The sequence below is a fragment of the Rhopilema esculentum genome, chromosome 21 (assembly GCF_057945365.1).
Source record: "Rhopilema esculentum isolate cy_ngs chromosome 21, ASM5794536v1, whole genome shotgun sequence".
Classification (NCBI taxonomy): Eukaryota; Metazoa; Cnidaria; class Scyphozoa; order Rhizostomeae; family Rhizostomatidae; genus Rhopilema; species Rhopilema esculentum.
Genome location: NC_142835.1, coordinates 975,409 through 989,139, shown reverse-complemented (window position 1 = coordinate 989,139; position 13,731 = coordinate 975,409). Strand labels below are relative to the sequence as shown.

Here is a 13,731-nt window from a genome sequence, read left to right as displayed (position 1 = left end):
GAAAATACCAAATTTTTCATTGGTCATTATCTAATCCTATTTTTAACACATTTAACTGATTCTGTATATTTAGAAGTATTTTGTGATGCTCTTTCTTGCTATGTGATCAAAATATACGAACTCTAAAATATACTTCTATGACGTCACACTCCGCTTGACATTTGTCTTTTTGAACTTTGATCTCTGTTAGAAACGAGGTTTTAATTACGGCATTTGAAATCATTTACGCGCATATCAGCAAAGACGCCCCAGCTTGTGGATACAGCACATCAATAATTACATGTGACACAAAATGTGATCCTTTAAACCTTTTCAGAGTCCTAGACAAATTAACCTTCTAAACGCATTTCAATTTAATTTGCAATTTACTTCTCTGTGAAGCTACGGTGAAGGCCTCGTTTTCAGCTTCGAGTTGAGCAGGCATTGTGAGGAGGAGGAGCTAAGAAATTGCCTAGTGTTTTGACTGCGAATGAACTGAAGTGTAGGAATGTGTTTTTGTTGATAATCTTAGATTCAGGATTGACTGTTTGCAGAAACCTGATTTGTACGAGAGCTCATTTCTTGGGTCAGCTGCAAAGTGAACCAAAAGCTCAGCCATTAAGTTTTTGCAGATGACATTTTAAATCTGTGCGAAGAAGGATGTCGTGCGAACTGTATCCTGATCACCCAGAACGATGTGTAAGTAATGTCCTAGGCAGATTATCATAGAATTTTTTTAGTTTTCAGTTTTATTCATTTGTCAATCAATGCTAAATACAACGCTACAAAATTACAGCTACATTACAATTACATTTCTTTAATAGCAAATCGTAGAAAGCAAAGAACCGCTAGAAACGTAGAGACGTGCATAGTAAGCTAAAAGCGGAACTTTCATACCAGGAATCAAGGGGAGAAGTTCCTGGTCCCTGCCTTCTGAAGCTAAAAGTAGCCTGTATGTAGGTAGCCTCGATTAATAATGCCTATCGCATGTATTTTGTTGAATGGATTGACGAAAACATGTTTACAATCTTTTGGTGACAAAACTAAAAAATGGCTTTGAAAAATAGCAAACATTTTGAGTCTTTTCATCTGACACTCTTCAGAGTATAAAACATCAGAACATAGGTCGAAAACTCTATGCTAAGAAATATATATACCCAGTTGTAGATCGAGATATGCTAACCAAAAAATGCAAGCACATGCAAAATCATACATGTTTTCCAACCTGGCCAATGGAGTCCTAAGGTGAAAATGAACTCCTTCTGTCCCAAAAGTGGTCTTCTCATTGTTACGTAGATAGATTCCAAAACTGCGATACGGAATGACGCTCAGGCTTTGCTAATAATCCGAAACATGTTGCCGTTATAGTTTTTTGCACAATCAAGGGTTTCCAGTAAATGCTGCCCGATAGCGGAATTGCATGTTTTACTACATTGCGTGCCAAAAGTGCTTGGAATACCCAGCAATTTGTATTGTTTTTTATCTGCAAGACAGAGTAGGCTGTTCTTGTCATCTACATGTTTATCTACTGTGGCCCCACTGCAATGGATCAGAGAAGATCTTACAGAGAAAAGATCTTTCCAGCATTTACATACAAACCAACTATTTTATAGGATAACTGCAAATATCTTTATCAGAGCTGTCAACAGAACTGCAAATATAGTAGATGGTTTAAGGTCTGCTTGGGTAAAAATGATTGGCTAATGTGCTTTCAGCCTTTTTTTATCCGTGCAACTCCCAATTTTGCAACAAGCCTTGCACCTTTGCAAAAATTTTGTATATTTGAGTATAAGGATAATGTGACCCCTCAAAACAAATACATTGTTAAGGATTGTTTCCCTGAGGTCATTCTGGTAGAAAGCATTTTGTAAAGAGTTCCATATCGTTATATCAAATTCACCATTTTTTAACTCAACTAACTACTGAAACACAGGATACATACATAAACAAGTCTTTGTTAAGAAATAAACTATTGTGTAATATCAACAATGCAGTTTCACGCGTCATGTGAAAATGATTACCAGGTGACATTGTTTTGTTCATTGTGTAACTAAAGATTGTTTCCTTAAGGTATATATATATGTATATATATATATATAGACTTATCATAGATTGAAGAAAGTCAAACTACATGGTTTATCTCTACAAGCCTGTTTTGAGATAAACCATGTAGTTTTACTTTCTTCAATCTATGATATATCACGCTCTACGTGCTAACGTATTGAGCACTGTGCTACGGAAGTATCAAAAGACAAATTTCTATATATAGACTTATGTATATAATACATTTAACATAAGGTTTGTTGCCACATAATGTTAGGTATAAGCATTTTACTTTTAGAATTTCAAGAAACTATTTATTTATATAGAAATATAATCAAGAAACTGTTATATAGAAATATAATTGGGAAGCTATTTTTTGTAGATTTTTACAATAAAAGAATGTTTGAGGAAGTGAATATAATACCATTAAGTTATATTGACTTTATATATTTTTCATTTTACAGGACATAGTTTTAGCATTAAAAAGAACATCAGCTTCATTGTCACTTATTGGTTGGTAAGTAAGTTTTGGTTAAGAGAAATGCTATTAAATATTTTTGGATTTTAGATTTGACACTTATTTGAGATAGGCCTGTGTCCAACAGCCTTTGATGTTTCAATCATTTAACAGCTCAAATTGTTTTGCACTGGATTAGTCAAGTCAGTTTATTTGCTATTCGTCTTACAGTCTCAACAGTGTCACTGTCTTATAGAAGATCTGCACTTACCAAAGCTGAAAAGATCAGAGTCTATTACATTATATTCACTTATAAAGGATAGCAGTTTATGTAATAAGACCTGTTTTGTATCCACACCTGTTTCAATTTCATTTCGTTCTAGTCTGTTCTTGATCTTCCTGATATGGCTTTTCAAAAAGTACAAATTCTTTGGCCAGGTATGATATTTAAATTATTTAATAGAACTTTTGTTGGGTCTCCTCTGTTAGGCTTTTTTTGATGATGGCATATACACTCAAAATGGCAGCACGTTTTGTCAACTTTTCAACCATACCAAACATTTGAATGCCTGAATTGGGTGAGATAGGCTTACTTTGTAGCAAATTTAGGTGGGCAATTCTTGAAAATCTTGCTGATGCCATAGCAAATGTAACTTGGAATGTATAAATTACTCAAAAAAGTTTTTGTTTGTAGAATAATAGAAGATGCATAAGAGAGAAAAAATGTCAAATGAGATGAGAGTCGCTATACAATGTTTAATTTATTGCAAAAAATTAATTTTAGAGGAGAAAGACTTAGCTGTCTGTTTCACTTCACGGCGCTTACACTAAGGGACAATAAAGGACATGAAACTTGTGGCTGAGCAAGGTTTTTTGAATAAAAACCCTTCCAGACAAATTAGAATAAGTGTCTTACAAAAATACAAAATAAAAGGTTACCGGAGGAAAAGGAAAAAGTTTTTACAATGATTTGTTTCCAAACAAGAGGAATTCAAGTTTTTCTATGGCATCTATCAAGTCCAGATTTTCAGCTCGTTGACAATGTTTGGCTTCGTATGAAAAACTTTACGACCCATGATTTAAATGGTTTTTGAAAAGCCAAAGAATCATTGATTAAAAAAATTCTTCAGGTTTGACACAAAATTCCACAATAATGCATTGCCCAATTACCTGCAACTAATTCAAGAAGACTGAAATCAGTTTTAAATGTTCGCGGCCCCCATCAAAACATTAACATTTGAATCTGTTAAAAGAGTCTTTTTCCATCTAACCTCCTTTGAGGTGATGCAATACTTTTGTGAAGGGAGTGTATGAGTGAGTATTTTAGCTCAACAATTTGTGGTCTTGACTGTACCTAGAGGCTCCTAATTCATTCAAGTTAGAAAACAAACATACTGAGTTTGATTGCAAGGTAGAATTTATCCAGTTGTGTTGTCAGTGGCAGAAAATTCATATGACACTTCATAGCATATGATGGTCTTAGCATATTTACTGCAACCTAATTTAATACCAGAATCGGGACACCATGATATTGAAGTAATTAGTAGTGATACAGGTGCCTGTAGAGTTTTTTATAGTTACAAAGTTAATATGATCTGTAAATGCTGCATCTTAACATTTTCATTGACTTTCCATTTTCAATTTTAGAGAATGATACTTTCCTTGGGTATTGCAGCCCTCTTGGACAGTATATCTTACATTATGGTATGTTGCTTCTAGTACAACACAACCAACTTGTAAGGAATGTAAACAATTGAATATCATCATTCTTTGATTTCTTCTCAACTCAATTTTACTTTTGTTTAGAGCCCTTTTTTGAGCTAGAACCGATATATCCAATTTTTGTTTTTAATCTTAGAATCTCCAATACCAGTTGCCTCTTGTTAGAGACATAAATTTTGAGAAAGAATCTTTCTGCATAGGTAAAATAATGTTATTTTGAGCACAGCTATAATTGTAACCTTTGAAATAAGTAATTTGAAATTGCATTTTAATTTTTCAGAGCCCTACACCATCATTATAAACATGAAAGAAAAATTTTTGGGATAATTTATACAAAAATTACAGGATACGATCTGTTGGTTTTCCCATCTCGGTTGTGCAACTTTCTGTGGATAAAATATATTTTTCAGTAACTGCTGTGTGATCAAGTTATGTTGAAAGTTGAAAGCTATTGAAGCTCATTCTGCACCTATTGTTATCATTTCCTTTGCTTTTCAGGGTGACATTTATCCAGATGGGAAGCTTTGTGAGGCACAAGCTTTCTTGATGTCATATTTTGGTATGTATTTTATATTATTCAATTAGTCATAGATGCTAGCTAGTTGTTTTAAAACATTATTAATTGGGAACAGATAAGATTTCTTTAGTCTGACAAGACAATACATAAAGACAAGACTTGAAATTTGGGTGTAGATGTTTTCTCCTGTCATCAGCTCTGGACGCTTACCTAATGTGTAAATAAATTCTAGATTGTTTCAATCATAGATAATTGCAAACAAATACAATTTTTTTGCTATGCATTTTTGTAGTATTTATATTATTTTGATTAGAATATCCCTTTTTTGCTTTTTTTAGATTGGTCAGTACTCTGCTGGGTATGTTGTATTTCATTCAATTTGTGGTTGTTGGCCGTTAAGAGGATGTACAAAAAAGGATTCGAAAAGTAAGTATAGCTTTTTAATAAGATTGTTTCTATCTACTGCTGGTGACTGAATGGTTTTAGTACGAGCTTCTATGCTTCTATATGTAAGGCTGCAGAGAGTAGCAAAGCCTAAGAAGTCCCAGAAATTTTCATAGCTTGCAGATTTACTTTTACCACAATAAATGTTTACCATTAAAATCAGATAATGAGCTCAAATAAGAAATGTAATCAATTCTTCACAGTGTTGCCCAGTGAACATTTTATTTAGTTTTTCCTGAGAAGTTTCACATCAGCAAAGAAAATGGTGACAAATGAAAGGTGTCAATTTGAGCCCTAACAAAAACCCCGGAAAATACCATTGACACCTTTCAGAGATAAGCAAGTCAAAAAACCTCCACTACCCAAAAATCCCAAATGAAAGACTCAATCAATGCACGAATACAAGACCTTAGAGCATTGTCATCCTAATAAAAACTTATCTTTACTGGGTCATCTTATGATGCTACAATCTGAAACCACTCTAAAAGCTGTGATCCATTTTCAAAAACCTGCGAGGAAATCAACAGGAAGACCTCAAACCACATAGCTTATCAGAGTAATGAATGTTCTCAATGAAAATGCAGATATACACAACCTGATTGAAAGTTTGGAAGATAAAATTAAAATGCTTGAAACTCTATGTTCCAACAGAAAGACCTGGAGTTCTGTTGCTAACAGTGTTATGAGAGCTAAGTTAATGAAGATGTAGTGATGATGATGATGATGATGAAGTGATAAATGTTTAATACCAATGGTAGAAGTGAAAAATACTAACACATTGATTTTGCTTAGTACCTAGAAACATTGAGAAAAACATCTTCTATTCTGTGTAAAATTTCTTCTGAATTAGTTTTAGCGGGAGCGTATATCCTTATGATTCTATATGAAAGCTTCTTCTTGTGCCTTGAAGTATCTTACTGAAGCAGATTTTTTTGCAAATTTATGTTACTTTCCATTTTTTGTTATGGTAAGCAAACAATAGTTAAATGTCAGTTATAACCAGTACCACAACAAAAAAAGATATTGGTAAAAGTTTTTCAAAATGATTATTTTTATCATAGTCATTCAATTTTTGTTTTTGTAGGTTCTACCATTTTGTCAGCTGGGGAATTCCACTGTTCTGGGCAGTCCTTCCTTTTGTTGGTGATCATTACGGACCTGCGGGAGTCTGGTGGTATGTTTTTTCTGCTAGATAGGGCCAATAGGAGAACAATAAAAAGCGTTTGGATTTCTGGATATATTTTCAATAAGTTTTTCAATTCTATGAACCTTTATTGTCTGATTCAAAACCAGCTTACAGTGGATTCAGTTACTTCGATTGTAATTAATCTTCTCGAGTATGGTACATTAAATGTAAAATATTTCAGTGGATATTATCTTCAGACAGAAGGTGCATCAACATTTTTACTAAAAGAATCTTTTTTCCTAAAGAAAAGCCACAGAAAAGTTTCACTTTTTGAAAATGAAATGTCTTACTCAAAAGCACTTAAATAGCATATATAAAGGGAATTTGTTGTAAGATCTAGCTACTAAGTGAAACAGTATCATATTTTGTGAGCTACACTTATTAAGCAATCACAAAACATCCTCATCTTCCTCAACAATTATTTTATCATCTTCTGTCATACTTTCATCGTAGTCATGATCTTTGATTTGTTCATTTCCTTCATCTGGCTCTATTTCACCTACTTCACAGCAGTCTTAGGATCATTGTGAAAACTTTTTGTAAGGCAGTCATAAACCCCAATGAGAGAATGAGTGTTACTAATGAAGACCCCTTTGAAAGCACTTTGTATTTAATAAAGTGAAGTGAGGTGACTTCAGTAAGCTTAGTGAGGTGAAATGTAGTATTTCAAATGTAATAAGTATTTTTTGTCTGAAATTTTCTTTAAAATCCTCTGAAATTTGAAATCGTGAAAAATGGTTGAAAATTTTTTGTCTGAAAAAGTTCTTTCTGAAATTTGTGTTTTCTAAATGTTTGGTAATGTACCTTCCGTGAACAAAACTGCTATTTTAGAAGCTTTAGATGTTTGATACCCTCAATTTATTTTATTGTTTGTCTTTGTTAGTAATAAATGTATCATTTGTCATCAATTTTAGTTGGATTGATAATAACAGTTATGCCTGGAGATTTGGGGTGTAAGTAGCACTCAATATTTTTCATCATATCAGGGTAATAAGATGCATGCATCAATTGGCATATTGTAACTTAGTAACTTTGTTAATTTTTAATGACTTTGCCAGTTGCACTCATGGTCAAAACTAAAGCCTTTTTGATGTCTTTTTTGAAGTAACACTTAAGTTATTTGAATGTTAGTTTTGCCTTTTGATATGAGATATGTTTTATATTTTTTAATTTTTGTGAATCATAGCTGTATTTTTATGCTAGTATTAAAGATTGAGGTTTCACTAATTTCTCCTACTTCTCACTGCTGTATTTTTTAAAGGTGCTTTTATTCTCAGAAAGATGATCTTTTTATTCTATGCTATTTCTTTTCCTTTGGACATATGTTACCTGCTAATTTCTTCATTCCTTACAGCTGGTATGTTCCATTATTTATTCTGATCATTGGAATGGTTTTTACCAATTCTTACATTGTCTGGAAGGTTTACAAAGAGGTGAATAATCTATTATATGCTATTAGATTTATATGGTAATAATCAAATATGTACAATATATTGATGTTGGTACTTGCTTTACTAAAACAGTACAGTGAAAAGATTTTTAAGTGGACAGTTTAATAATTTTGTTCAAGGGTAAAATTTTGAGTTTAATGTAGTGTATTTTTTAAGCTCTGTCCTATTTCACCCTGTTTTATGAACATGGGCATTCAAACATGTTCGAACGTTTTATTACAAAGTGAATCCAATAACACAACAGCAACTATCCAAAGCAATTTTTAGCGATTTTGTATTATGTTACAGTGCCACTCAACTATTTGAGCCTTTGAATGACAAAAGCATATTTTTGGCTTCAGTGTAACTTATTACTTCATCTTGTTAACGGAGCACAAAAGCCTCAAAATGCCCATGTTAATTCTTCAAACCTCGTTGTACTGTCTGAACTGTTAACATTTTTTGGCTTTGAACAGTATTTTTTACAGCAATATTTAGAAATCAAGTGCCTTTTTGTAGGCGGCTGAGTGGGAGGGTACGTTTAGCCAAGAGCATGAAACAGATAGGGTAAGTATCTTTTATGCAGGGCAAGAGGTTTTGTTTTCTGATATGCAAAAACTCTTTTGATAGTGTGACAATATTCTGATTGATAGTGTGACAATATTCTGACAAAGAGATTCTAGGATCCATGGGGTGAGGCTTGGAGTTGTTGCACTTAAATTATTCATACACTTTTATGATCTAGATATATCTACAAATTCCAGCCCCAAGACTTTTGATATGACAACTGTGATACTTACAGATCTCATGTGGCTTTAAATTTGATCTTACCTTTCTTTCTATTGAATAATTCCTCTCCAGTCCTCCGTTTCCTGTTCAAATGTGCTCCACAGTTCCTTGATTGATTTTTTGCAGTGCACCAATTTCACGGACTGCCAGGTACATTAGGGACCCATTAGCTGTTATTTTCAGTTCCCAATTGAATCAATGACTGTGATTACTAAAATATATCTCTGCTTTGACCACAGAAACTTTTGAAAGAGGAAGTTAAACGCTTGGTGGCCTATCCCATCATTTATTTGGTTTTGAGCATATGCCCACTTATCTTCAGGTAAAATTATTTGGTGTTCTTTGCCTATCTGTCATTTTTTTCAGTTTGGTGGATTGTAGAAAAAAAGTGCTGGATTTGTTTCTCGTTGTCTTGATTTGAGTTTATAGGACCCTTTGTAATAGCAGTAACAATCTTTACTGAAAAGTTATTCTGTATAGATGTGGTTTATTATTGTTCTTATTTGTGGCATAATTGTATTATTTGCAGCATTGTTTACCCTATAAGTACTCGAGACATGTCTATTGCCTCGTTTTGATTATGCGGAATACTCATGGTTCAACAACCATCCATTGCTTAGGCCGTGCTGTATATGAGAATGAAAATTGTTTCGTCTTCCAGTACTATTTTCTTCTTCCATCTAGGATGAGTTTAATGTCAGAATTACTCAGCCTTTTTTTTATTGTTTTCAATTTGGACCTTTGCAATTGAAGTTTCAAAGCTGTCCATAGTTTGCTATTTTTGTACTGTACTTTACTTTCAAACCATACAATTGTTTAAAAATTGATGTTTTGTGAATAATCGTTACCAACAACTTCACATTCTTTTATTATAGAATTCATAATGCCATCCATAGAAATGGCCATTCCAGTTATCCTTTGCTCGTTTTAACCGTCATCTTTGGCCCTCTGCAAGGTAAAGAAAATCACATCTACTTTAAATCGAAACTTGCTTGGAATTGTTAGTGTTTTGTTACATTTTCTTAACATATCATTCGAAATAGGTGTAGCCCTGGCTCATCCGAGAATTCATTTGACCAGTTTATTTAAAAGGCAATTTTAGTGACTTTGTTTGTCACATTAGAATCAGCAACCTGTTCGCTCGTATTCAGATATCATGCCGTTAAAATTTCTCTGTACTCTTTTTGCTAGAGATTACTAGCATTTTGCATAATAAAACCCAAAATCAGTACTATAATCTATATAAATTTCCTATCCTTATGCATGTTTTGCGAAATCAAGCGACTTTGGGATATCATGGTGTTAAATTTAATACTGTTTTACTTACGAATACTTGATTTCAAAATGTTTGAAATATTTCTGCATGACATCAAAAGGAGCAAGAGCTCCTTTGGTCTAGTATGCTAAAAGATTTTTGGGTCAGGAAAAGCCTAGGTAAGAGTCTGGCTCACCTGGCAAAAGTGACGAATTGCATTCAACGTATATTGCTGTATACTACGAAAAAACATTCCAGATCATCGCTTGATGGAGTTTTGCCTCAGATTTACATATTTTTTATAGTAACGTCAATTTAGTTTAAAAATGATCCATAATTAACTGTAGCTATTTTCCTCTTCCTTTCAACAATAGGAGCGTGCAATGCGATTGCATTTGCGATAGACCAAGAAACCTGGAGGCGCCTCACATGGACAGAGATAAAGGTAATTTTCTATTAAGGTAGATTAAGGTATTTCGTGTATCCATCATCTTAATCATATTCTTGGTTGACCCATTCGCCCAACACGCAAATTCTTCCAGTTTAATTTGGATATCTTTGGTTTTCTCTGTGTGTGAAACGCTGGTTTTGTTTGTTTCCAAATAATCCTTCTCATAATTCTCTAACACTGTGTATGAATAGGATCCTAATAACTGAGCTAACAAAAATTTTATGGCTGCTGGTGTTTAAATTAATTTAATATTTCATTGAAAGCCAGTGGTTTCAAATGAGTGATAACGGCTTTGAAATTATTAAACTTGCTTTGCTATGATGGATTTGATTATTTTTACAGCTATAGGAATGTCTTTTCGAGATGTCGTGCCTTTGGTGTATATTTGAATAAGATTAGATTGGACATTGAGTTAGTGATTAGAAAGGTTCCCTTTGTATCCTTTTTCTTCACCGGTCTTCACCTTGATTTTGTCATCAGGTGTGTTTCTTTCATAATTATGTAATATTGGCTATGGCTTCCAATCTACCTTGAGCCATTGCATATGATAAAGATTTTGAATATTTAGAATTTGTCTAGTCATTTGTTCTTATGTTGATTTTTTCTTGCATCGGATTGGAATCTGCTTGTCATCGAGTTTTATTCGTATTCCCAGCTTGCGCTGCGATCAAGATCATCTTCTGGGTCTGGCCAAGTTATTCACAATTACAGAGTCGATGACGTGGCTCCAGAAACCCCAGGCCAAAGTTCCACATATTCTTCACCTAGAAGTACAGATGACGGTATCGCGAACCCTTTGGCTTAATGGAAGACAATTTCAGCATTCAATAAACACCAGTATATAACGAATATTTTTTTGTATTTTTTTTTAAAACGAGAAATGCCGAGAATGGCTTATGAGTCTAGGAACTGGTAATGACCAGTGTTGTGGGTATGGCTTTAATGGTTCAGTGGGATTTTGAAGCGAATTATAAAAGCTATCATTTAAGTTATTAGGCAACAAAGCCAAAATCTAATCAAGTCCAGTTTGACGTTTAACCCAAAACCTAATCAAGGCTTTTTCAATCATTGGTGAAATCCCTTATGTAGAATACGTCCTGCAACTCTTACTTTGATGTACAAAAGCATTTTCATTCTTTGCTTTGGTAGTAGGCTAGGATCGCCTATTTTTTTGAAACGTAAATTGAGTGACTGTAACAGTTTTTAAATGGGGAAAACGAGTGAACAGGGATGTAATTAGTTACTTAGAATATGAAATGGTTTTTTGCAAAAGTTCAATTTAGCTCATCCTACAAATATGTTGTTGAGCTTTGCTGTAAAGAATGTCTGTAGACTTGGTTTAATTAATCCAAATCCATTTGTTGGCTCACTTTTGAGCTCCTAGTGGAAATTGTTTTTCGGATGAAGTTTAGAGCCACATTATTTAAGCGCCTTCTTACTGTTTTTCGTGTTAAAGCTGAATGAAACTTATTTTCACATTAAATACTGTAACCAGAGACACGTGCAATATGCTGCCACGTGACCAGCTTCTGGGTGAGTATCCAGTGTCTACTAGGCCCTAAGCAGTCCTTCTTATTTCCTCAACATAATTTACATCCCTGTTCACGAGCTTCTTAAATTCAACTTAAAAGGGAAATTCCATTTATTGTGCAGGGGTGTTTCCTAAATAGTGTGTACTAAGTTATTATATTAACAAGTAATTTGTATGCATTCATAACCAAAAAATGAATCTGATTGAAATTTCTACTTCTTTTGACCTAGAATCATCTTCCTCCCGCCCTGCCCTTTTGAAGATCAGGTTCCCGCAAAATCTTTGCAACATGTATCCTTAACGTATGGTTGAAGACGTAGAATTGACACTTCTTTTGGTTGAAGACAAACTGAAGATTTTAGCACATTCTTGCTACTTTTTTAAACAAATTGCTGATTCTATCCTTATCAGGTGTAAATAAGAAATTTATTAAACATTCCTTCTTTTTTTGATGCTAAATTCTCCATGATAGTTTGCGAAATCATTATGCAATTAGAAGCTATGCATACAATCAAATTTTACTGTAAACTGTGAATCCCTCTCAATGCCATTTGAATTCATTTCTATCTAGTTATACCACCCAGAGACAATGGTGATGGGGTAGTACTGACGATAGTCTTAATCACGTTTCACGTTTTGCAGCTAGAGGCAGGTAATTTTTCAAACAACATAACTTCATAATTAATCTGCTCTCCTTAAATACATAAACTGAAATTGTACAAAAAAGAGGATAACAATCAAGGGGCGAAGGTCGATTCTTTTCTAGTACCTTTCTAGTTTTCTAGTAACAGGATTTGTTTTGAAGCTTTTGCTTTTAGCACGTCCATAATCTCGGCGACATAATCAAGAAATTAAGCAAAATTATAGCAAGCAATTAACCATAGCAAAATTAAGATTTTCGAAGTTTTCTCTCATCTGTACTACCTTCATGGGACTTTTAAGGAACTTTGCTATTACAATATTTCATTAAAGGTCCAGAAATAAGGAACTTCAGAGACAAGATTTTGAGCTAGGTTTTTTATTAAAAAATGCGTTTACAGTGTTTTTACTGTAAACTTACATTATCTCCTATAACTGCTTTAAATAGAGATGATAGGACTACGGAGCATATTACAAATTCAGGGGGCTAAAACGTTGTTAGGGGGTTAAAATGATGAAAAAAGAACAGGGTTGTTTTTGTATGCGTTTTAAGTACATTTTGGAAATATTTGAAGGGGGCTCAAGGCAGCTCTCTCCACTTCTGCGGCTCTCTCCACTTCTGCTCAGAAATTTTTGGTGCAGAATCACTCCACACGCTCTTTGCGGATGCGGATAGAGACAGTTGCGGTGGACCAGGAGGTCAGGGCAGCTAATTTTTATGTTGTTGTTGTTGTTGCTGTTGTTGTTGTTGTTGTTGTTGTTGTAAAGTGTGAGTTGTCTGGTCAATGATTGTTAGGATGCACCAAAACCACCTTACGAAATGACATCACAATCTCCCGTAGCCTCGCCCTGGAGTCGTTGCAGATCATGCTCGAGCTGACAAGTCATTGTTGACTGTTTACTGTGATTCCGTGCTATGCTTCTTCTTCAGAGACAAATTCTGTGCCACCTCCGTTCATCATTCAGACTACTTATCGAATCTGTGATCACTTACGAATCTTTACAGCTTGGCGGCTAAGGCTTGCGATGGGGTCGACAAACTTCTCAGTCTCCCACGAACTGTAACACCATTCCTAACCCGTCTCCAAGATACAGCGAGTCTCGGCGATGGCAGGATTCAACAGAGAATACAACTTCTACGTACTTCACTACACAGCATAACACGTACTACACTACTGACTCTAAAACTACTTTTCTAAAGGGGTATATATAGGCAGGGCCGTCGCTAGCGGGGGGGGGGGGGGTGCGGCACCCCACCTAGAAAATTCTTGTCGGCAAATTTTCTAAA

At 34.3% G+C, this 13,731-nt stretch overlaps 1 protein-coding gene across 1 annotated transcript; it reads left to right on the top strand.

The window, feature by feature from the left end:
• The first annotated feature begins 316 nt into the window (after nucleotides 1-316).
• On the top strand, nucleotides 317-12,013 carry LOC135684870 (cyclic AMP receptor-like protein A). Its single transcript, XM_089114828.1, has 14 exons — nucleotides 317-678; nucleotides 2,487-2,539; nucleotides 2,863-2,917; nucleotides 4,127-4,183; nucleotides 4,700-4,760; nucleotides 5,057-5,144; nucleotides 6,247-6,336; nucleotides 7,263-7,301; nucleotides 7,703-7,781; nucleotides 8,298-8,345; nucleotides 8,807-8,889; nucleotides 9,443-9,522; nucleotides 10,197-10,267; nucleotides 10,929-12,013. Exons 1-14 carry the CDS (start codon nucleotides 640-642, stop codon nucleotides 11,076-11,078), a joined length of 993 nt encoding a protein of 330 aa, XP_088970954.1. The 5' UTR covers nucleotides 317-639; the 3' UTR covers nucleotides 11,079-12,013.
• Nucleotides 12,014-13,731: the final 1,718 nt, after the last annotated feature.

What these genes read in the sequence shown, in the direction of transcription:
- LOC135684870 (XM_089114828.1), top strand. Translation starts at nt 640, where the DNA reads ATGTCGTGCGAACTGTATCCTGATCACCCAGAACGATGT. An exon ending in TACAAAAAAGGATTCGAAAA is followed by an intron (nt 5,145 to 6,246) that starts GTAAGTATAGCT and finishes TTGTTTTTGTAG; the next exon opens with GTTCTACCATTTTGTCAGCT. An exon ending in AAGAGCATGAAACAGATAGG is followed by an intron (nt 8,346 to 8,806) that starts GTAAGTATCTTT and finishes CTTTGACCACAG; the next exon opens with AAACTTTTGAAAGAGGAAGT.